The sequence below is a fragment of the Plectrocnemia conspersa genome, unplaced genomic scaffold (assembly GCF_051122295.1).
Source record: "Plectrocnemia conspersa isolate PC_06_02 unplaced genomic scaffold, ASM5112229v1 ptg000007l, whole genome shotgun sequence".
Classification (NCBI taxonomy): Eukaryota; Metazoa; Arthropoda; class Insecta; order Trichoptera; family Polycentropodidae; genus Plectrocnemia; species Plectrocnemia conspersa.
Window position 1 is genome coordinate 6642955 of NW_028277171.1, and position 26893 is coordinate 6669847.

General features: G+C 29.1%; 1 protein-coding gene across 1 annotated transcript in view; it reads right to left on the reverse strand.

Annotated features, from left to right (window-relative positions):
• SPR (G protein-coupled sex peptide receptor) overlaps positions 1–26893 on the reverse strand; it is a 263731-nt gene that overhangs the window by 67791 nt on the left and 169047 nt on the right. The window contains exon 4 of the mRNA XM_088188918.1: positions 3082–3830. Coding sequence (XP_088045044.1) covers positions 3082–3651 — 570 coding nt within the window. The 5' untranslated portion in view covers positions 3652–3830. The remainder of the gene's footprint in view (positions 1–3081; positions 3831–26893) is intronic.

The window sequence follows — 26893 nt, forward strand, 5'->3', positions numbered from 1 at the left end:
ATGCTTAATAAAAATAGGATAATAAAATACATATTAAAAAAAATAAAATTAACAATATTAACATAGAACATTATATTTTATAAATAGCTTATAAAACCAATAAACGACGATGTATGTATGTAAATTTTATTCGTGCGAAAAAGGTTCTAGGTTCAATCCCCAGTGGGATAAATCTATACTATTCTTTTAGTTCATGTGACATTATAGATAATAATAATTTATGTACATTTTCAATTTAAACCCATCTACCTGACGTAAATCTAAGCTTAAACTAATTCAATTTTAAGGGAAGCATTATGCTTATAGATTTTATAATAAAAATATATTAAATTATGTTTAATAAAATTGTGCAATTTTCTATTGAAAAGTAGCGTTAGTAATAGTTTTTTTATTTTCATAAAAAATATTATATTAAAAGATAAATATAATATTTATATATTTAAATATAAACTATCGAAAATGTTTCATATAAATTTGGTTTAAATTATTAACGGATTAATTCAACACGTCACTTAGCTTTTTGGATGTGAAGGTTTGGGAATCGTTCTTTTCTTACTCTCATCTCGTTTGATGACGTTTTGACCATTGATGTTGGGTCATCTTGTGCGGCGTAATCTTGACCTTATTTTAGCTGTCGCAGTCTTTTCAGCTGCGTCGTCTTTGATTCGATCTTGTGTTTTGATATTTTTTCGTTTGGTTGTTGCTAAGGAACAAGTGAATTTAAATTTGTATGAATTTAATTCAGCTTGGATAAAAACCGGTAACCAAGTATCGGAAATTGCTCTCGAATCGTCTCTTTTATTCAGTGCTATTTTTTTAAATTTCGATTGAAATTCCTTATCTACAATTTTTTACAATTGGGTTTTTAATTTTGCCTAAAGTTTTGTTTGTATCAAAATTGATATGATGATTGTGGTTTGCTAAAGTTGATTTTTTATCAAAGCATTTTATCGCGCTTCTATGTTCAATTTTTCTTTGTGAAATCCTATGGTTTGCCTGACCATTATCATTTTTTCACAATTGTCACGAAAAATTGATTTATATTCAATTTTGTCTTTTCCATTTAGTAGAATGGTTCCTATTTTATTATAAAATTTAAAATTAGTTCTAACACCCTCATTGAAAAGTACTCTTCCTAACTTTTCTAAGTACTTTCCAAAGATGGTGATTTTTACAATAAATATAAAAAATTCCAATATATATACGTTTAAAATAAAACAATATATATATATATATATATATATATATATATATATATATATATATATATATATATATATATATATATATATATATATATATATATATATATATATATATATATATATATATATATATATATATATATATATATATATATATATATATATATATATATATATATATATATATATATATATATATAAAAATATTCGTTTAAGTAATATTATTAATTATTCTCTTTCATGTATTATAAATATTTCAAAAGAAAATATATCTCATTAAGGATTTAGTGAATTACTTGCCAATAAAGGCTTATTTTTTTATAACTTTTTTTCTAAAGATTTATATTAATATATATATATATATATATATATATATATATATATATATATATATATATATATATATATATATATATATATATATATATTAATATAAATCTTTAGAAAAAAAGTTATAAAAAAATAAGCCTTTATTGGCAAGTAATTCACTAAATCCTTAATGAGATATATTTTCTTTTGAAATATTTATAATACATGAAAGAGAATAATTAATAATATTACTTAAACGAATATTTTTATGACGTACATATATATGTATTCATTACTATTATGACGTATATATGTATATGGTTGATTAAATGTCGCATTAGGGCATTGCATTTGAAAAAGTATGACTCAACAATAATATATATGTATTTTAATATATATTTGTCTTTATTTATAAAATTATAAAATAAATAGATTTAGTATAGTTACTTTTCTAAATCCTGTTTAAAACTTAAGATTTATTATATTAAATGCCGTTTATTCAGCGTAAAAACCACAATTGTAATATAACCTTTTGCGACCTTCGGAATATGTCATTTTGAAAATTTCACTTATTCAAGGTATGAACAGATTTCGTGAGTCGAATATACAATGCGATGCAATTGGTCAACTGATTTTTTCATTTTTGTAACTCGACGGAGTAGTTTCGAATCAAAAATATAAAAGGTCTGATACTTTGTCACACAGCAGACGATTTGAGATTCAAGAAAATAGGATCAGACACTCATCAAGAGAAAGTGACAATACGTACCACAAGATTTGCAAAAACAGTGTTATTGCATAACTTGTATTTTTAACAAAATATATTGATGTTTTTGTACAATCTTCTTAAGAATAAATTGGCTTTTCATGATTTATTTATGCTAATGAATCATTAAAAGGCATTTTCGTTAAAATGGAACACCACCGTAATAATATTTTTAACAGCTCAAATCATAAGGTACCTGTCATGAATCGGAAAGAATTAAAATATTTGTCACTTTGAGAAAAAATAACGCGTGCGTTCGGTTTTGTCCTGTTTCTAATCTGCTTTAGCGGCCAACCGCAATTCGTAAAAAAAGTCCCCAAATTTCTGTAATTGGCCGTTTTACAGAAAAGGGGTGGTCAACAAAATACCTTATGTAGGGGGGCAATAATATTATATTACGTCATCGTCATTGGACTCCTCTGAGGCATTCACACTCGAACATTTACTTTAGTTTGAAAAATCAATAAAATGCAACCAAGAAAAGGCCGAGTCAAACTTCAGACCAGCAGAGTTCGCAGAAGCTGCCGCTTCTCTCTTTGCATCGCCTGGTCCTGGTTGCACAAATAATTAATAATAACGATGACGAAAGCAAAACTTAGTCTTAAAAAATATCCACCACTGACACCAAGACCAGGACAACATACTTGACAAATACTATTCTAATTTTCTAAGTGAACATCTAGAACAAATATTCATCAAGAAGCGATAAAGAAAGGACCATATAAAAGTTTTTTAAAAAAAAATAAAAGTTTAAAATATAGTAGTTATCTGAAATGTAGAAAATTTTTGAAAATAGCTCACCTCATTCATAAGATTCCAAGCGTAGCAAGCTTCAACAGGATACAGCGGTTTGTAGTGGTTTCCAAATGTGTACATGTAAAAAAGCCACGGAGCTGGCACCAACAGAGTAAACATGTCGCATAGAGCCATGGCCATCAGAACTGCATTTGTCGGAGTTCGCATGTGCCTTCGACTGAGCACCACAACGATCAGCGTGTTGGCCACCGTGGTGGTGGCTAAGAGGAAAGGAGCTATGTAGCCATACATTGGTCTGGCCAAGTTAATGGGGATCTCGCAGGTTATGTTCAGGTATTCGGTCGTGGAGCAGTTTAGCATCGACGCGTTCATCTCTCGATCCATCGTGTTTTCGTAGTAGCCGGTCGGTGGAAAAGTGGTGGCGTTGGACACCATCATGGATTGAAGCTCGTTGTCGATACCGGTGTTGAACATGGATTCAAAGGATTCGTAGTTGTTTTTGGCATTGTAGTTTTGCTTGAAGAGTTCCTTTGATATGTCGTCCGTGTCGAGGTACAACGACGAAGAGTTGTTGTCGTCGGCCGATGGGAACATGCCAGCATTATACGCTTCCATTGCGGATTTTTATATTAGCATGACGTTAAAATTGTTCTTCAAAAAATACACTATCTAGTTGGTCGTTAAATATTGTTAGAGAGTGTTTGAATTGACGTTTTATACGCATTTTCACGTTGTGAACGAGTGTCTTTTGCTATGCACAAGCGTCGTCATTGTAGAACTTACGGAACACTTATCTGCAAAAAATAAATAAAATACAATTAGAATATTATATTATTAAACAGGTACAACAGAATTAATAATTCTTAAGCAAATTTTCAATGTAATGGTAAATTAATTTAGACTGGAATATATAGTACATACATACTAAGTGTCCTAAAACTTATGCGTGTTTTGAAGCACCTTTATTAGAAAAGCCGAAAATGTTATTAGCATTACCCATCCCGTACGGAAGGTAGAAAAATCGCGAGCGTTCCGAACCGGGGTCCATTTTGTCCCCCAGACTATTCTCGAAATTATGATACTTTTTCAACAGAAAATTGTTTACCTAATCATCTAACACGTGTTTCCATACATATTTACTTTCATAAAACGAATAAAATATCTTTTTATTAACATTTTTTGCAAATTATAGTCATATTTTTCGGCGACATTTCTGGCCAAAGAACGATCGGCGATTGAGGGGCGTCTACAGCGTTTACTTGTCGATGCATGTTGCAGCGTTTCTCAAACACTGACTAATAAAATTATTATTATTTAATTATTTTTAAATCGATTAAATTTTTAACAAATTAAATCAATTAAAAAATTAGTAAAACATTATATTATTTATATATAACTAATTATTGTTAAAAATAATAATTGCACAAGAAATAAAAATAATTCACATTTTTTTAAAATAATGTATTTATAATATAAAATACAAAATAACAAAAATAATATATTTATATTTAGGATAATAATATAAATATTTCATTTATTCTACGCTTGAATCTTGTAAACAATTTGGACATGACAATATTTTCAACTGGTGTTTGTGAACTGTACATATCGCTTTTTTTGCAGGTGGTGCAAAAAATCGAGTCTTTCTGTCCTAATTTCTAGGGCAAAAGCTGCACCTATTTCTCCTAACCTGTTCAACGCGATTTTCAGGGAGTATTGTCAGTGGAGTAACAGTTTCAACGTTAGTTGCTTGATCATAAAGTGTGAAACCATATTAAATATGTTTATGAAACGATATCCCACTATTTTTTGAAAATGTATGTTCTCCTTGGCAAGTTCCATGGCTAACTCTGTTTACAACAGTGTGACCGATTGTTTTTTTTTTCGGAACATATGAAACCAATGAGATGTCATCGGTAAAGTCAAAACGACTAAATAATTCCTCTCGCTAGCGTGAACGCAAAAATTCTTGCGGTATTTCACGCTTATTTTTTCTAATTGTTCCTGTTAATGTTGTCTTTCAAAAGTCTTTGAGCAAGGGGCACTGACGAAAATAAGTTGTCAGTAATGACACCACGTCCAGTTCCAATATAAGGACTAATTAGATCAGTCACTACCCTTTCACCTTGGTTTCTCCCTCGTACTTGCTGCTTTCCCGTGTATGGTTGTATATTTAAAATATATGACGACTCTACATCAGCAGCAACCCATATTTTTATTCCATATCTGCCGGGCTGACTTTTGATAAAAGCGCGAAATTTATCTTGCGATTGTTGAAATCGTAATTGTCTGGTGTTTCTGTCATCAAAGCGAATTTTACTGTATAAATATACGAATGTGTCCCTTGAAATGACCGTAGAAAAAAAGAATTACTTAAAAAGCTGGTTAGATGTCCATATTTCCTTTAGTGGTAGTCTACAGCCATTGCATCTTCTAAACTATTAATACGCTGATGAATGCGTCTATTTCCGGTTGGTTGTTGTGGTCTTGATTGTCATTTCTAGAGACCCGATTAGTCTCCACTACTACTTATTTCTTTAATCATCGCTGCAGTCATAAAGAGAGCAAAGGTTTCCTTTATTGTAGTCACATTGCTAGCCTCTGTTCCAAGTCCTGAAGAATATGTTACGATATTCTGGATTCGCGTTCTGGAATTGTATCGTGGAGTTGAATGCCATTCTAGACCAGATCTTGACATGAACGTGGTGTCTTCTGGTGTAAATTCATCATCTTCGGTTTCTTCATTTTTGATGAAGAATCGTCAGCTTCGTTATCGATTACATCATTTACGTCGGTGGCATCTGAATCCAACTCTTCAAAGTCGATATCACTGTCAAAAGATTCATCGACATTGACATCATCTTCACATTCGTCTAAAAGTCTTTCTGTGTCTTGTCTGGACGACATATCCCAGTATTTTATCACAATTCATACCGCAAAAAAATCACCAAATACGTATAATACAATATACAGAAAATAACAAAGTATATAATAATACTTCCTACATGAAATAAAAGGTATAGGATGATGGAATTACAAAAATAAAAATAATAAATCAGCTTTGAAAACAACGAAACACGGCAAAAGATAGGGAAACACTGATTTGCCAGCACGTGGCTTTCTCCAGACAATGATTCTTCTGAGAAGGTGATGGTATACCAACAGCATATAGCTTTCTCGTTCTAACTCTTTATGGAAACCGACCGTCAACACATTCATAACTTTCGAGTGCGAATGAGTCCAAATGTTATCCTCTATACCTGCCCTTCTTGGAATTGCAAAACTGACGGTCACTCACAAATAATAGATATTTTACCGCAAATTTATATTTTAAGCCGTTATACGATTTCGAAATTTACTCGAAACAAATTTTACCTATGTATAATCCTAAATTACAGGATTACATAAAATGTGGGTCTATTAAAGGTAGTAATTAAAAAGTTACAGTGAAAAACAAATTCTTGGGGTACTTTTTGGCCCCCTTTTCGCCCAGGAAGGGTTAAATACCGCACCCAATTTTTAGACTATTTTATTTAAATTCATTAATCAAAAATATTGAAAAAGTCGCAAAAGCTTCGAGAAAGAATAACATGTAAATTTAGGATTGTCATCCAAATGGCCGTTTATAATCTGATCTAACGGTAAACGGCAATCTGTGCCAAAAACTCGTAAGCACTTTGTTATTGGCCGTTCTACCGAAAGGGTAAAAAACCGCATCTCCTCAAATATCGCTAGTTACCCACGTTCTTGTATCTAAACATATTTATAAACATATAGGGGCCATAGGTATAAATACTGAAACGTGGGCAGCAAACGATCACTTCCTCAGAAACTTCTTCAAAGACTTTTTCTGATAATTTTACTGACACCCATACGTGAACGTATATTTTGGACTTCAACGCATCAGAACTTAAAAAACGCTCAAATTTAGGTTGTGCGAACATTAATCAAGAGAAGGCCGACAGGCCGCTTCTCTCTTCGCATCACTTGGTCCAACTATACGTCCGGAATCCAGAATTGACCCCGCTTTAGAGACGCCTCAAGTCCAAAGAACGCACCCAAAGAAGGCTTCACATATAGCTAACATATACAAATTGTATGTGACAATTTTATAAAAATTATCATTCGATATAAATAGTGAAATAATGAATTTTATTAATTGTCTTTACAAGGATCTTAAGCATTTGGATATCATAATTATTATAAAAAAAAATAGGGCGCTTGAAAAAATTTTATTTTATGGTTTTGTTCCATCTTGTAAAATATATATAATATATATAGGCATACGTATTCCAGTTTATATAAATCGACTAAACTTACGTACAGGTGTTCTTGAAGTGTAACTGAAAATCATCTACGGTCTCGCGCCAATGACTTAAACATATTGGCAATTTCTGTGTAAACGCTTGTTTCAAAACTTAGTCAATAATCTGTTTTCTTTGGAAACCAAGAGTTAGAGTTGACTTTCGCCCTTTAACCGCGAAGTTAAACCAAAATAGACACGCATTTTCTTATGCATGTTTAACATTATATTTATGTTGTTAACTTAAGCATAACCACATTTAATCTCGTCAACCCTGAACTATCATTTATGCTTCTTGTTTTATATGTGTAATATAAAATGTCACATACATAAAGTGTACTATTAAGATTTTGACATTAATATTTTTATCTTCTAATTAGTCACTACAAACCTGACAATGTATTAATGTGGTAACTGTAAGATTATTAGCTAATATTAGTGTTAATCAATGCTATTAACGGTTTGCCAATGTACAATAACGTGAAAAATAACAAGATGTTTTAAATCACTATAAAAGTATAATAATCAGTGCTATAGAATAAAAAATAAATGGGCCATTTAAAACGATAGTTAAATAGTTAGTTTAAAGATCATAAATTAAAATTAAATTTAAGCAATTAAGCTGATCTTTTTAAAAGGTAAATTTGGATGAAAAAACTACTTTTACAATAATTATATGGTATTTATTTAAAAAAAATATTATATATTTCGGTCCTGCATTTGTAAGCTTGAAGTAAAATGTTTACAAAATTATAGCTAAATAAAGATATATCGTAACTTTTTTTGTAGGTTACGAAAAAAATAAAACAAACATAAACATCGATCAAGTAATGACGATAAAGTGATGGACAATTTGGTATCTTATCAGCGTTTATACGTAACAGCCGCTTAGTACCAAATGCTAACAATATATTTCCGATAGGAATTGCATGGTTAGGGAAATATGGCGACTTTTATGGCTCCAGCCAACAGGGTTGCTTATTGGCCAACACTCGTAAATTATCCACTTGAGTAAATTATGTTTTTTTTTTATGTTTACTCGGTAGAATTTCAATATAGCAATAAGCTCTCGGCTACGGTTTTACGAGAAAATAAATTGAATTCAATGTTACATAAATTATTTATTCATTATCGAACACTATGTATAATATAAATAAACGACATTTGAATAAAAAGCATTGAAACTTATAAAATGGCTGTAATTGTTTGTTAAAACTATAATGGATGATATGAAAATATCAAGTTTATGTATGGCTCAAAAATAGTTGAAATACGCTACTTATGTGTGTCTGAAAACTACAAATGCAAGACTATTATATGAATGATTGAACGAAAATTATTTGTATGATATGTTAATAATGATTAATGAAAAACATAACAGCTAAATTACACTCATTAAAGTAGCTATATTATGCATACGATTCATAATTATGGTTCTTTTGTGTCACAATTTTTACTGGTAGATTATTTTACAATCTTCACATAATTCTATACATCAAATTGTATTTCGATACGCTTCTCAAAGCGATAATGATGAACGTGACTCATGTTTTCACACGACATTCGCTCATAAAGTTATTTTTATATTTTTATATTATGTTTCTATATTGAACACATTTTCTGAGCATTGTCAAAAATACGTACAAGTGTTAATATAACTGGAGAGAATAAACAACTCGAAAAGTATCTGGAAACGTTAGTGAAAAGTACATTGAAAAGTTCTGGCCACTCGCGTGTAAGTGTATCGGTTTTTGACGTTATAACGAGAATGTGTATAGTTGTGTGTCATTTTTGCGGAGCGTGTCCGACAAGGTAATAAATAAGGTTTTGTTATCTGGGAAATAGAAAATATAAGAAGCCATCATGTTCACACGAGTCAACCGTCGGTAAAAACTTTTCGAAACAACGATGAGAGATACCAGATGGCTCATAAATTATTATTATTATTTATATTAAATCAGCAATTATATTCTAATGTATATATTGATTAAATATTAAAAAATTATATACAGACAAATGATATGAAACAAAATCGATGTATGTTTTACTAGCAATAATAAAAATTTTGATGAAAGTGGATTTCAATTCAGAGTAAAAATATATATTTGAGAGCAATACTAAATTATCTACAAAATAACTAAAATAGTATAATATAACAGACTACAGACATTCAATTTTAAAAGATTTTTGTTATTGATAAGATTATTTTTTTAATTTATAGAACTAGTATGCAAAAAATAAAATAAAAGATCGCAATAACGGTAGTACTGATATCGGTAATACCGGTATTGAGACAAAAATCGACCTTTGATAATAACGGTATTTTATTTTTAAAACCGTATATTTAATTTGTTGAAAACAAAATCTCCATGGCTTTGCCTCCATGACAATGCCTATATTGCTTGAAAGCAGAAGCGGAGAACAAAATAATGCTCATTGTAGGGGATTAACATAAGTAGTGTGACCGGCGTAGGTTAAAGTAAAATAATATGCAGTATTTTTTATTCTTTAATATTTACATATTCATTTATAACATAAATTAAATTTATACTGTTAAAAAAAAGTACACGAAAGATAAATCTTTTGAATATAAATATTACTGAGAATTTTAAAAATAAATTAAAATTATATTATATAAATAAATTACATAGCAATAAACATAGCAATCATTAATTACATAATTATTTGTTTTTAATATAAAATATGTCGCATTTTAAATAAACAGATTTATATTTTTCTACGCACTCCTTTATCATAGAGTTCTCTTATCCAAGAGTAACTGACTAAAATAATGAGTAATAGGAATATATTTTATTGGAATAAATTGGCGAGTGGTGCTCTGGCCTCTAGTATAAGAATTAAAGAGTCATCCAGAAACGATGTTTTTCTATATTTATTGCTTCAATAAAAGAAAAATTAAGCACCTGTATTCTCAAAAATATTTTTTCCGACACTGTAATAAATTAATTAAAGTAAAAAAAATAAACAAACACGGTTAACCTAATGATTTGCATTATAACTCATAGACATCACAATAAAGGATCAGCATATAAAATATTTTTAGAATAGCCTGAATGTAAGGAAGATTATTTAAAAGCTTTCTATTTAACCTGGCAAAGTAGATAACATACCAATTAACTACTGCCCGATAAGTTTACTGCCCTCATTTAGCAAATTATTTGAAAAAATTATATTATCTCGATTAAAGGAATCTCTTAATAGCAAACTCATTAATGAGCAATTTGGTTTCCGCGAAAATCACTCGACTACGCATCAACTTAATAGATTAACAGAGCACATATCTGCCGATTTTAATAGGAAAAAAGTTCCGGTCTTTTATTATTAGATATGGAAAAGGCTTTTGATACAGTATGGCATGATGGATTAATGTATAAACTTCTAAAATATGGAACTCCCTATTACATTATTCACATGTTACGGTCTTACCTGAAGAATCGAAGCTATGTTGTTTCGCTAAATAATACATTTTCGACGCCGCGTAAAATACCAGCTGGTGTTCCTCAAGGAAGTATACTTGGCCCGTTTCTCTTCATTCTATATACTAATGATATTCCAATGTTAAAAATTACTAAACTCTCAATGTACGCTGACGACACCGCAATCCTTACTAGTTCTTATGGTCTTAAACCTATTGCAGTCAAACTTCAAATATCCCTTGAAAACTTAAAATTTTTTTTTATGAAATGGAGAATTAAAATTAATCAAGACAAAACAAAAGCTATAATATTCACTAAACGTAGACAACCCTTGCCTGCACCCATTAAAAGTGAACAAGGGCATAACATTGAATGGAGAGCGAGCGTTAAATACCTGGGTATACACCTGGACTCCAGACTAAAATTCAATAAACATATAACTGAACTCCGGTCGAAAGGGCTCGGCGCCATTGCGGCTCTAAAATCAATATTTAATAGAAAAAGTGCGCTTACAATAAAAAATAAAATTCTAGTCTATAGACAATTAATCAGACCTGTTTTAACTTACGATTGTTCAGTGTGGAGTAACGCGAGTAATAGTAATTTTAATAAGCTTCAAGTAATCTAAAATAAAGCCATAAAAATAATTTATAATACACCGTTTTATACTAACCTTAAAAAACTCCACACCAAACATTTAATTCCTACCATTAAAGAATACTGTTATTATCAAACCGAAAAATACTATAAAAAAATCTCGCGAGACCACGCAAACCCACTAATTTCAAGAATCGGTGATTACGACAAAGCAAAACTTAAATTTAAATACAAACATAAAATGCCTAAGCACATATTGCTTTGATGCAGTTAAGCTCATCGCAGTGTCATCAGTTTCAGGTCTACAGGGCTAGGTTTATTTACCTTTGTATGTGTTTTATTTTGTATATGTATAATTTATTTTTTTCATCTGCTTCATTCTTTTCCAAAATTTTTTTTTTTTGGATTTTTTTTTAAAAGCTTTCTATTATTTGAAACACGAAATATGTATAATTGGTTATCAATTTTGGCAACTTAATTTGAAATTTGACTTTCCTTCTCAAAAAAAGCCACGAAGATGGCAATAGTTTTTTTTTAATATTTCTGAAGAAAATATTTTCGCAAAACTCTTTATTTATTAAACATTAGACAAAGCAACATTTAAAGATGCTAAGCTCAGTTGACAATTAGGTATAGTTGAAATTTAATAAATAACAATTTATAATTGAACAAAATTATTTTGCAAAATATAATTTCTTATGCTGGATTGTACTAAACATTGAAAGGGATAATGATGTAATAAGAATATAGGATATTTTGAAATATTAATTGCTGGGGTGATCGAATGTTTAAGTTTTGTTAATCATTAAACATGGTATGCAGTAATCAGATTATTTTTTCACAAATTAATTAAAATTAAAATTATAATGTCAATACCGGTATTGCCTGTTTTATTTCTCGGTAATACTGGTATTATTGCAATCCCAAATCAAATTATTTATAATTTATAAATACAACATTTTAATAAAAATAAAAATATTCAAGTTTAATTTTTATTTTATTATTTATTTATATTTTATTATAAATCTGACTTGTTAGTTTCCTCAATGCGTCATAATGACTATTTATGAAAACAATAATTATGCAATTAAACACATAAAAAATATGATCACAATCCAACAAAACTTTTTTCAGCTCCTCACAGCAATCACGAAAACATCCTTGTATGAGAAAAGAATATCGAAAAGATACATATTAATTAATTTTATTTGTTACCATTCTTTTGAAACTAATTTCGTTACAACGATTACGGGTTATCCTGATACTTTTGATATAAAATTATATATATGGTTAATATATTTGATTTATTTATGTTAATTCATATTAACTTTATGTATTTTCCGTTCACGGGTCAGTATGTATTTTTTGAAAACTATATACATTTATATTACAAAGTTTAGTATTTCGTTTCAATGCTTTTATCTCTAATGGATGTATTATATATACACATTTTATTTGCAATACTGTATTTTAATGTAAATATGTAAACAAATATCTCGAATTAAAACATACGTATATTGAATTAATGTAACATTTTTATGTGCTGTTCAATTAGCATTTAATTAATTTAGTTTATAGATATATAAAAGTAATTTGATTTTAAAATTTGTTGTTTTAATGGTTATTAAATATAGACTCTGATGTTTAACCATATAATAGGGATAAAATAACACAATATATTAAGCAAAACAATTCTGAGAGGGGTACACGGTATAATTTATAATATTATACTAAAGTAAAATATCTTTATGATTATTGTTAATTTATTTTGTATATCTTGAATATTAATCAAAATGTTCAAAGACGCTTATTATTGTATGTTATATTATATTTTTGGTTTCTAGTAGAAACATTATTTAATTTATTTAATTTACTTTGTCTACGATTAATAAGTACCATTTGAATGGCCGTTGTGTTATAAACTGTCACATAAATGTACTTGAAGCAACTAGTCAATATTTAATGATGACTTTGAAATTTCGAGGTCAATGTTATATCACAAGGGCAAAGTAAATTAGTTGGCGAAGTGAATGTTTTATCCAACAATTTTTAAAACTCCCTTGTGCATAATGGGCTAGCTAGTAGTTTGTAAGGTGGTTTTGGTTAAAAACGCCCTGAACGTCGTTCGAGAAGGTAAGGGGTGGAATAAATGGAGGACATTACACACATGCCCCGCAGGGAGTTTTAGGGTTGGTTTTAGGAAAACAAACCTAGCTGTTTATAAGTTGTGTTTCGGCAACGATTCATCCGTTCACAGGGTTAAATCCAAACAAGGATTAATTATTGGGGGTAAATTTACAAGCGTAAAAAGAATCGTTGACCGATCAAGCATGCAACGAAATTGTGTCACGTAAATATACACAAAACATTCGAAATTAAATTCGTCCTATAAAGGACCTCGCCACAGACGGTTAAGTATAAACATAGTTAAACTTTATTGCGCGATAGAAAATTTGTAAAGATTTTAATGTGTAAAATTTTTATAGCTTTCTATTGAATTCTATGAACAAAAAATCGTATTCATTCGGAACATTGTTTTGAAACGAAGCAATGTATGCTTTTCTGCGATATTTAACAACGACTTTAATAGAGAAAGTTATGTGATAAATTTCACTATTGTGTCGAAACAAAAGGGTGTAATAGTTTAGAATAAATATATTTTTAAGATAAATATTATGCAATTTAAATAAAATAAACTAATCCATTACAATCGTGAGCTCAAATTTTTAATATTAATCATATTTGCTAAATATTATTAAAACTTATTTTTACACATTTATATTAAATATAACAATAAATGTTAAAAAATGCATAGTTTTACTATTTCTTTTGCTGATCCAAAAAAAAAAAATTAAGTATATCTGAAATTATCGATAATATTTTGTCTGTGAAAATTACTGGTAATAGGAATCGATAAATACAATTACTTTATTTTAATGTATTGAGGTAAACCATACAGTCTTCTGTCTTTCCCAGTCGTTGTCAATTATAGACTAAGTCAATTTAAACTTGATGCTATCGAAGCGTTAAACCATGTTTGAAAAGACGTCTTTCATTTTGTAATAAGTAATGGCATTTTATTTAAAATAGTATATACAAAATTATTATACTATATTTTGTAAATTTATAAAAATCTAATATAAAAGACAACAAAAAATATTATAATATATTTTTTATACAAGAAGAAAAGCTGCTTCAAATATATTCTATACACCTCTTAAAGTATTTTGATTTTGCTTAACCCCACGTCGTTTAGTTTTATTATTTTATATGCTGTATCATGCAAATATATAACACATATATCCTAATTTGTAGTTAAAAAAATATTTATTATCTCACTAGAAAAATCGGCCACTTCATTCAATTATCAATAATAATTGTTATATATAATAATACACCCATACCTCGCTTTACGGCCTAGATACGTTCCACGAAACTTGGCCGCTAAGCGAAAAGCCGTATAACGAATCAATTATTCTAATACAAATTCATACAAATTCAATATGATCGGTTCCATATTTGTTAAAAATGTAACATGGTTTATCATTTAAAATGAATTTTATCTTTTTATTTCATTTAAATCAAAAATACATACAACAAGTACATACATTTGTACATAAAATAATAACAGACTCCAAAAACCAACAATAATCCATAAACAAAAATGAAACAACTTCAGGTTACATAAAATATGTGTATGAATACATACATATTTTTTTTTAAAATGGCTTTAATCTGAAGACGATAAAGAAATGGTAACCTTCAGATCACTGTCGTTCTCATTTTTCGCTGGTAAGGATGGGCCTGGCTTGAAAAAATTGCCCAACGATGTTTGTCTTGCCTTTTTGTCTCTTTCGTTCTTCAGTGATTAATAACAGCTAATGGCTGAGTTAATTCCTCGAGAAACTTTAGCACTACGTTTGACGTCAGGATCGTTTTCAAGGAAGATGTGTATTCCTTGTTCGAAATAGGAAAAAGCTTTTGACAATTTTTTTGATGTTAGCTGTTTGAATACAACAGGCTCTGTCTCTTCATCAAATGCCGGTTCTGCTTGCAATTGAATGGGTTCCTTATATGAAAGGGTTTCCCTATCAGCTTCAAGTAGATCAAGCACATCACGTTCGTTCAAACCTTCAAAGCCGAGATCATGTGCTAGATCCAAAATGTTTTGCCTAATTTCAGGAAGGCAATTAACTTCCGCATCAGTACTTTTTACACATTTTGGCCATATTTTTTTCCAAACATGGTTCATTGTTGTTAATTTTAATTCCTTCCATGATTCACTGATGCTGTCAACAGCATCATTGATGTTATAGTTTTTCCAAAATGTTTTAATTGAAGATTTACCATCGGTTTCCCTTATAAGTTGTCGGAAAGTTCGGCGTAGGTAATATGCCTTAAAAGTGGCTATTGCACCCTGATCCATTGGTTGGATCAGAGCTGTTGTATTTTTCGGAAGGTACTCAATCATGACATCTTCAGATAGTTCGGATAAATTAGTAGGATGCCCTGGTGCATTATCCAAAATTAGCCAAGCCTTGTTGCTTAAGTTATTGTCTCGCAAATATTTTTTCACTTCTGTGCAAAAGTGATTTTTGAACCAATCCTCTAAAGTAGCTTTAGTCATACAAGCTTTCTTGTTGGATCTCCATATGAGGGGTAATTGATTTTTATTTAGTCCTTTAAGAGGCCTTGGATCTTCGGACAAATATATTAAAAGTGGTTTTAGCTTAAAATCACCCGCGGCATTTGCACCAAGTAGCAAAGTTAATCGTTCTTTAGACACCTTATAACCAGGCGCAGATTTTTCGGTTTTTGAAATGTACGTGCAATCAGGCATTCGCTTTCAATAAAGCCCTGTTTCGTCTACGTTAAGCACTTGTTCAGGTTTATGACCCCTCTTTCAAAAATTCCCTTTAAAATGTTGGGATATTCCTTAGATGCGGCCTCATCGGCGCTAGCTGCTTCACCTTTCATTTTAAAATTATGCAAATTAAATCTATTTTTAAATTTCTTTAAAAATCGACATCGAAAAAAAGTTTTTTTGCCGTTATAGCGAAACATTTTAGGCCGTATATCGAAAACGTGCCTTAATTGAAGAGGGCCGTTATAGCGAAAAGCCGTAAAAAGAGCGGCCGTATAGCGAGGTATGGGTGTAGTACTATTTAAAAACCGAAATAAAAAAAACCTACGTTCTCTCAAAAAGCATTCATACATTTCACTGTCAAATAACATTTATAATATATAATAAATTTTCTAATTTATTAATATATATATTTTTTTTAATATACTATTTAATTTTTTAATAATAATATTTCATAACAAATAATTATTAAACCCATCTAAATCAATAAAATAAACCATAACCTACTTTTATTCAAAGTAATTTAACTTGATATTTACGTTTATCACAATATCTATATTTTACTGTAAGTAAACCAATTAAACGAGATTAAAAGACGTAGAGGGTGAAATATTCCAATATAAAAAACTTTGCTGTTTTATTTCTTTCGATTTATTGTTCGCAAAGTATGTTTATTGGATTAATATTGATAAAAAGTTTTTCAAGACCTTTTGACTTTGCCTCGTATGTCGGACATTAATCAGCTTTCAACTTTTAAAACTTTGACTTTGTTCTAGCGAGTTGTGCGTCGTTCAATTAACTGAAACCTGTCAATAATGTTCAAGGACTCAATTACAATATCTTCACTTGCAAGTCTAGCTTACGCTAAATTGAAAATTAAAAGTTGCCACTTAAATTTATTATAAGCATTCTGTTTTTTATTTATTAAATTATTATCCCAAAATCATTTGTCGCAAATAAACTGTTTTACAATTTAATATAAATATAATCTTAGATAAAAACTAGCCTTGTGTATTTCATTTCAGTTTTGCCTTTCTACAAAGAGTGACGCAAAACTTTTACATTAATACTTGGATGACGAAGGATAGTTGTTTTTTTTCCATTCGAGTAGCTAGTTTATTAACCACCCAAAGGACTTTTATTAAATTTCTCCCATGTCCTATCTGCGTTGTTGTGTCAAAGTGAAAAACATTGCCGCTTCGCCTATTTACTAGGTCAAAAATAACGGTTTTGTGCGAAAAAAAGTTACTTTGATAGAAAACTTTTATTCAGCGAACGTCGATAGGAAAAGTAGTTTTGTCGTTAAAGTCGTTGCGTTTATTACACGAAAAATATAAATAAATTTGTCGTGTATTTCGGCACTTTTGAAACACATCTTTGCTTGTTTTTATTACTTATTTAAAAACAAAAAAATAAGTTTGCTGGCTCATGCGAGATTATATGAAAAAATAGCTGATATCTCAGAAATGTAAAAAATGCTTATAAATTATTAAAGTATAATATGTATAAAAGTTAAAGACCACAGGTTGTTTTTAACTTACAAATTAACTTACTCCATCATTACAAAATATTTTTTCAACCGTATACGATCAATAATACTTTGCTTTAATTAATGTACTTTCCCTGGAGAATATATTAATTTTGTCTTCAATTAGTGTATTCTAACAAAAGATTACTTAAATTTTGTCTATTGAACGACCAACAAAATATGTTTATTATATCAAAGCTTAATTTTTAAAATTTTACTTTTACTTCTACTTCCATTTCTGTATTGATTATTTAAGTGTATACACATGTGTATTATATACAGCATTAGTCCGTAGGGAGTAAAATTATTAATGAGAAGTTCGGTTTCCGCGAAAACCACTCGACGACACATCAGCTTAATAGTTTGACGAAGCATTTTTGAGCTAAATTTGATGGAAAAAGTGGGGCATGACAGTTTTATTTATAAACTATACAAATATCAGATCTACAGTTCCTGCTACACTTATTAAACTTATAAATCGAATTAAAAATATTAGTTTTTACCATAAATAATAAACACATGTAATAGAATAAAATCACTACAAGAGTAAAATTAAACTTAGCTGGTTAAAATTACGTATAGTAGTAGTATAGTATGAACTTTGAATGGTAATAAGCAGTATGATAGATCAGTGGTATAAGTTGATGACTAATACCTAAAAAGTTCTAGGCTCGAATCGTATTTTTTAAATTTATATTATCTCCAGGAGATTGGAATTAAAGCATTATATAAAAATATATATTTTTAACTCTAATAATAATATTTTTCTAGATTTTTTTAATCACACAGGTTTCTTTAATCTCGTAATTGAGCTAGATTTACAGACTTTGTTTTCAGTCTGGTGTCCCACTACTAACTTAGTGGTTGTTAATTGTATTTATTTTATTATAACACACTGAGCTAATGTTTATCATGTGGAAATTAACATTTATATTAAATACATACAGAAAAAATATTGAGCATTAAATTCTTTGGTATACACTTGACTCATAAATAAAATACTACATTTAATAAACACATTAAAAACTTCTCAAGCTTTTTATCCTATCCTAGCAATAGAAAAATATTTAATACAAAATTTACGTTAACTTATAAATAATCAGAGCTTGCTTTGTACATGAAAAAGATAAGATCAAGACCAGAAAACTATAAAAAATATATGCAAACTCCTTTGAGAGTCATTCGGAGACTGATGCATTTCATTGCAATCGTAAGTGTAAAAGCAAAGAAAGTGAGACTTAGGGGTTGCAAAGCTTTATATAAATTGTGCTTTCGGATAAAAATAAAAAGAGAAGGCTGGAATGTGCTCGACAATGTCGAGAATAGACCCTTGAAGAATGGACAAAAGTCATTTAAGAATTTAATTTATCATTATGGTGGAGTCTTGACATTTTTATAATTATTTTTTATGTATGTGAGTGAAAGAGTCTGAGGATTATTCAGTTAATTATGGTTTTATCGACTACATGGTAAAAATTTGTTAATGCTGGATATTAAGTGTTTTTTGCGACAATTATTAAACTTTGAGTTAATAAAGCATTTTGATATATTATAGAGAACAAGGTTTCTGAACATAACTGCTAGTCCCAAATTGTGTAGCGAGGTGAAGATAGGTTTTTTATACGAGTCTTTGAGAGGATGCACTTAAGGAATTATAAACGATTAGTCTGTAGATTAAGAGCATAACTATCAACTGAAAAACCTGGGTTCGAATCTTATATAAATCCTAGCAGTTTTTAATTTTTATCGAGTATAAGAAATAAGTGATTTTATATTTAGTATTCTGATCACAGATTTGGGTTTAATAGATTTTTCTATGTATAAAAATTGTTATGAATAATTATAAACCATGATCAGTAGTGCATAATAAAATATATCACATATTGAACAATTTCATTGTTAGTCAATAGCAAAGGAATTCGGCCATAACTGGAGACTGTTTTTTACAAGAAAAAAAGTATAAATAACAAAAATATTGTACGAAAATGATATTATTTACGCGTACATTTGTTTATATTACAAAAAAATACCTTTAACCTTTAAGAGTATAACTCAATCTTTAAATCGACTTGGAGACTAAAATCGCGGAAACCATTAACATAATTTTATTTTATTTATAACATAATTTTTTGCTTTTGCACATATTATAAGGCCACATTGTGAATTTTTAACTTAAAATAAAATATAAACACGTTTAATAAAAAAATATAAAGTAAAAACTGTACTGAGTAGAGTATTAACATAATGTTTAATTTTAATTTTAACTTATAGTTTGAAATTTATTAAACGTGTATAATATGAATTGGTATCGAGCAGTTCAAATGTCTTTACCTTTCATAAAATATTACATAACAAAGAATAGTATAGCTCTTAAAGTCAAGATTGTATTTTTGTTATAAAATACATCAATGCTGGTCAACCTGTAAATGTCTATTTTTATAATGTAAACAATCCAATATGAGGAAAAAAAAACACTAATTTATTATTGACTACTGATTGTAAATATGGTATTCAATATATTGATTACGTAACACATGTTTAACGTTTGGGCTCATATATATTTTATATTATATTTCCGAGATTCAAACTATCGATCAGCAACTTTCTGGTCTGATTGTTGAAAAATTTAATCTGTGCTATATATAAAGCCGATATTTGCCATCAGAGGTCGGCATCACGTTTTCAAACAATAATTACGACCACGCCGTAACGACGTCCTGGCAACGCTGGAATGGGAAAAGGGAAGTTTAACTCGGAATTGACGCAATTTCATGGGAAATTGCGCCAACGCAGGCCGAATTGCCCGAGGTGCATTAACGAAAAATGTTTTACGACAGCAATTGGATTCAGAATCGTTTTTATTTAAACCATATTTATTCATAAATAAAAAATATTGACCAAGAAAGTAAAAGATAAAACAGAAAAAGCTTTTCAGTAAATTTACGGAAAAGAACGATATTATACGTCAAGTGGCTCGTTTCGCAATGGGACATCGCGAATGTCGTTATGTACGGAAAAAAAGTTTAATACGTTAAAGTTTCTTTATCTGTTAAACAACACAAGTCTTTTCAAAGAAAATGCTTTTAAACTGATATTAAAATGTATTCCAAAAACATATACTTTTTTGTTAACATTACAAAGTATTAGTTGAAAATGTAAAAAGTAAAATTATTTTTAACTAATACTTGTTTTAATGGCGTAAATAAATACAATTATTTTAGGAGAGCTAATAATATAGGCATACAAAATAACATTATTCATAATTTAATATTTGTAAAACTCATTGTTTTTAACTGCAAAATATTTTAATTTTTAAAGCTGTTGTTTTGGCTTTAATTACAAATAAAATATTAATATTATAAATAAATATTAATTACAAATAAAATATGTTTTGCCTTTAATTACAAATAAATTAAGCTGATGCTTTTTCTTTAATTGCAAATAAAAATTGAAATATAAATTTCACTTCCCAAATATCATTGATTTCGAAAAATTTCGAAATTTTTTATGATATCGTTTAAAAAATATTTTATTACCCTTATGATATTGTTTAAAAAAATTGTTTTTAAACAATATCATCAGGGTATTCGAAAGCTCTATTTTGTATCAAAAATTCAAGTCTATATCTTTAAAAGGAACCAAATATTAGCGTCAACTATATGAAAAGTTGCATAAAAGCTCGTATTGGGGCCCGATCAATTTACCATAAAAATTGTTCTTAAGATTTTTTTTTTTTAATGCAAATTAAGCTTCTTAACACTTTTAGTGTAAGTCATTTTTCAGTAAAATTTGAATTCGCAAAGTTATGACACTTTTAATTTTTACATTGGCCGGCATTTTGTAAGAAAAATTATATTTTTTTTCATACATAATGTATAGGGGGTGCTCAGTAGTTCTATACGATATTAAAAATTGAGTTTTAATTTTTAAAACTAGGCCAATAAGAGCGTTAACTCTTCTGCAAATTTGAAAATGGCTCGTATGGGGTCCGATCGAACTGATACATCGCTTGTTTTGAAGCAAAAAACTATTTTTTTTATATTTTATTTAGATGAAGTTTAGGCTTATAAGCGTTTCATATATAGCGATCTTTATGTTAAAATTTAAACCTACTGAGTTACGAGTGTATAAGTTTTTAGACTTGTCACCATTTTGCAATAAATTGACACATTGAATTTTGCTAGCAAAATTACAGGGTGCTTAAGAATTCTACTCTGTCACTAAAATTCAACTTTAAATCTGTATAAATAAGCTTTTAAACTCCCTAATACAAAAAAATAAACACTGCACACAAAAACCTGATAACTTGTATTAATTAAATTACTGTAAGTTTTGAGACTAAAACCCTTTAAAAATGTATAATTATACCTTTTAGTGTAACTCCCATATTTAAATAAGACAAACATATATTACGTACTTTTATTTTTTCACAAAATATTTTTTTTAATATGTATAAAATCTACAGTTGTACAATAGTGATTTTAATGGTAACTGGTATGTTTATTTTTGTTTTGATACCATTTTGTTCAATATTTTTAATGGCTGCGTTTGCGTTATGCAAAAACAAAGCATATGTATTATTTCGCAAAAAATAACAATTTTTTTCGGGTCATCACGTCATTTTTATTTGAATGCCGCCTAGTTTTGTGAACAAATTAATCAGTTTCTCACGGTATTCCTCCTCTAGCAATCTATATTTGTGAAATTTAACTAGAAAGATAGAGACCTTGACATCACGTTAGTGTTGCCAGAGTTCTGCCTAGTTTTGCGGCCAAATAAATTCCCACAAAATAAAAAATACAGTAAGAGAAAACATTATTTACTGAGTCACGCGTCAAATGATAAAAGCTATAAATAATAGCAGAACAATTTAGCAGAATACCAGACTAAATTAAAAGTTTGGCTATATTTTTTAAATTTAAAATCTAAACAACTATAAAGATTCGTACTCTATCTTTCGGTTGGATAATAATGACTGTTATTTCCGAGTTGATTGTACTAAATTTAAATAAATCATCCATAGAGAACATTTGCTTGGCTATTCATGCTTGTTTGTGCGTGTACCCACCATATAAGTATTAGAATTATTAGATGATATCCATAATATTATTATCGAAGCTTAGCGAAGCGTCAATGCGAAAGTTATAGCCCAAGAGGAAAATAAACAAACACATCTATCTAATAGAGCGAAGGCGATAAAAAGAGGATTATGGAGGATTCAATGGCGAAAGGCAATCCGAACGAAATAATTTATATAAAAGAGCTTTATCTTCGGAAAGCGTGTGTACGATACGAGTGTCTTTTTTGTGCCAATTCGTCGAAAATCAAACGGAGAGAGGGAGAGAGAATTAGAGAATTTTGACATCGGTCCTACGTTTCCAGTCACGTGGTGGGATCACGTGACCCTTAGGGGATTTTGTGTGCAATTAGCGGGTTTCTCCAATTTCCTGCCGCTGGAGCTAAAAGACATCGGCGCATTTCGTGTTCGGAAGTCTATCTATGCTTGTGTAGTACGTGTTTATGTTAGGTATAAAAAAGGGTTTCCCAAACCTTTTAAGGCTGAGAAACTTGTTTTCTGTTAAATAATTCCGTGATATACACATATTACATAGCAAAATGTGGGTTACAAAAGGTTCAGCTTGATAGTTTCACTCGACACTGCAAAGCAATTATTTAAAAGTCTCTCGAGTGTCAATTAAGATGGTCATTAATAATGCTGCGAATATACATACATTTATATAAATTTGCATTATAATGATTCTATGAATATGTTAGCATATATTTTTAATAAATTACACTATATAACGATGTTTTTACATATGTAAATATGTTTCGAAAAGGCTTGTTTTCTTATTTATATTAATTAACTTAATATGAATGATACTATTAAAAGCAATAAATAGTTTTTAAATAAACCAATCTTAAGGAATTGCTGGTATAAAAATATACATTTGGGTGTGGTTCTTTTGATAGGGTTGTACAATAAAGAAATTATTTTATGATTACTCTTGAGAAAACTCTGAGGTAAAATCAATTACTTGTGGCGCGGTAAAGGAGTTATAGTAAATGAGGTAAGCATATTGGTTGCTCAAGCAATCATTCGAATAAATTGGTAATAACAGTCAACAAAAGTGTTGACAATGTACACATGATTAACACTTTACCATAATATCGAAATAGTTTAATGAAATAATATGTTCGATAAATATATAAACGTACGCTTTGGTAAGGTGTAATAAATCATAAAAGATGAAACTGATATCATACAGTTTTTGTGATATAAAATATTACCTTATTTATTGGTACAAACATGAAAATTACGATAGGGATCCTTGTTAGTTTTAGGCAATTTATTGGAATTTATGTGGGCCAAGAAGATTTTTTCATTCGTCGACGAAATAACTTTTGATACAACCCTTATAATCCGACATATAACATCTAATGGACGATACAATATCGTTTGAAGTATAATTTGCAAGGCAATGTGATAAACACATTATGTAATACAAATGGACGATATGATACAAGGTGCACTGTAAAAATATTAACTTTTAAAATTTATATTGGAAAAATTCTATATGGACGACATTAAAACATTGTACGAGGGGTAAGAAATAGTATAAGGCTATTAAAATGAAATGACGTAGCAATAGCAGCAAAATGATCGTAAATTCATAATAGGATACATGAGCAATGAAAAACGAACAGGCTTAAAACTTAATAACCAATACAAAGAAATGTGCATAGCTGTTATTTATTAAACAGTTACTATGCTATGTAGGTACAAAAAATGTGACTTAACGGAAAATAAAAAAACGTGTTAAAATCAATCTCTAAATAGTATGTTTAATAAATATTTTGATAGTGCTATAATGCAAAAGGCAAACATATGATTTTTTGAGTGCAGAAATATTACGAACATAAAAGGTAAAGATTCTGAAATAAATCAGAACCGTTTGCTCAAATATAGAGCCTCGTAAATATCTCAGGAAGCCATTAGCTACGTTGAAGGTTGTTATGGATGAATATTATTGGCTTTTAAAACTGAAAAAATACAGTTAATAATCTCACGTACCATTAACAAGATTGTACTATTCTTTATTACTATGTAAATGTTTTAAAAATAAATAATTACAGACTAGTACTACATATAACTTTTTTGCTCACCCTATTATCCACACGTATGGCTTAAAGATTACAGCCGTGACCACCGGCGATTAATCAAAGTTGAAATGTCAGCATTGAAAGCCATTTATAGCAAATGGTAGATATTGAAGCTTTTCAAATCACAGCATGTGAATGGTGATATGTATTAATACACGTGTATATAAAACATGCCATTAGTAACACGTATTTCCTGATGTGTAATTTTCTTTTCAAATTTGAAGTATAAATCTTTGCTAACGATATGCCTAAGTTAAATATTTTGACTGTTGAAATAAATATTAAATAAGTCGGTGTATGTAGATGTAAACCAGAAGTGGTTATTTTATATATATTTATTTTATTATATATAGATAAAAGATATAAATTTTATTTAAGCTTTTCATTACAAAACAATGATTATAATATGATTAATGATCATTGAATTAAAATTTATTGCACCAGTTCACTTTGATTATTGTCCACCAAATTAATATGGTATTTAAAAATATTTGTTTTCATCATTTTTAAGATTGATTAAATAAAAAAAAATAAAAAATTGTACAGATATTATCGATTGCATCAAGAAATTATCGAAACCACAACGGTTTGTTTAACATAACACCAGAGATCCACAGATTGATTAAACAACTATGGCTAGGCATATGTATAATATATAGGATATAATATTGTAACTACCGAGATTTCTCAGCATCAATTAACTATTAGTGACATTCGATATTCATGAGGATGCAATTTAAATTTAATATGGATCAGTTTGCTAAAATTATACACAGGGTAGTTTACTAAATTTTAATAACTTATGATATCCCGACTTATTAATATACTTTGATGACATAGCAGTTTTCTAAATAAAATAAAAGTGAAAATAAAAAATAAGCTACAGTATTTCCGACTACATTAATATGATTTTCATCCCTAAAAGTAAATAATATAACTGCTAAAATGGTTTACAAACGATAAAAATTTAGTTTAACATATGGACTCCAAGTGAAAATGTACTAAATAATATATATGTATATAATGGAAATGGGTTGTTACTGGCTTATTGATGATTTAACGAAAAAAGAGTTATCAAAAAAAATTTGGATTTAACGAAAAAAGAGTTATCAAAAAAAATAATACATTAATATAAAATACAATTATTTAGTAAGTAATAATATATATGAACTAGATATAGAGTAACACAACTATTACATTTAAAAAAATTAAAGTCATACAAAGTAATAATAAATATTTATATAATTCTCCTTAAACAATTTCATAGTATCACAGATCAATCGACAGCAACAATGTAACATTTGCTCTTTTTTTATAATTAGAAGATCAGTATATTCATTGTCAATGAAAAATTATTTGTTTTGAGACAATATCAAAAGAAGACGGCGGTAGAAAATAATAATAAAAATCTTTTATCACAAGGAGAGGGCAATCTATGTGCAGCTATACCTAACGTATTCAAAGGCACCGATCGATTGATTGAGCCATCACGGCTGAGCAAATTTAGGATGAGCCCCACGAACACTAGAACGAATACGCCGAGATTTCTCTGCAGCTCTCGGTTAGTTTACAGCCTCAATGGAAAATTTTCTATTCGCAAAAGCTTAGTTCGCTTGTGTAACACCCGAACTTCGGCGAGATTCTAAAGATCGTCCTTGGAATACATTATAATATAGATTTTGACTCTTCTGATACCTGTTTAGATGTTTGTAGAATATTGCGGTATAACTATAATTTCCTGTTTCAACATCTAACGTGTTGATAAGTGTTGATAACGTGAGAATAAGCTATTGCTGATTGAGGAATTCTGGTTTGAGTTTTGAAATCACTATACCACTAAAACAAACATTTTGCATTTAACAATTTTTATAAGAAAACAATATAAAGGTTAAGATAAACCTGTTATAACGCAGGTTCAATAGGCTTGCTTACATTGCGAGCCTTAAACCGATATTTAATAGAAA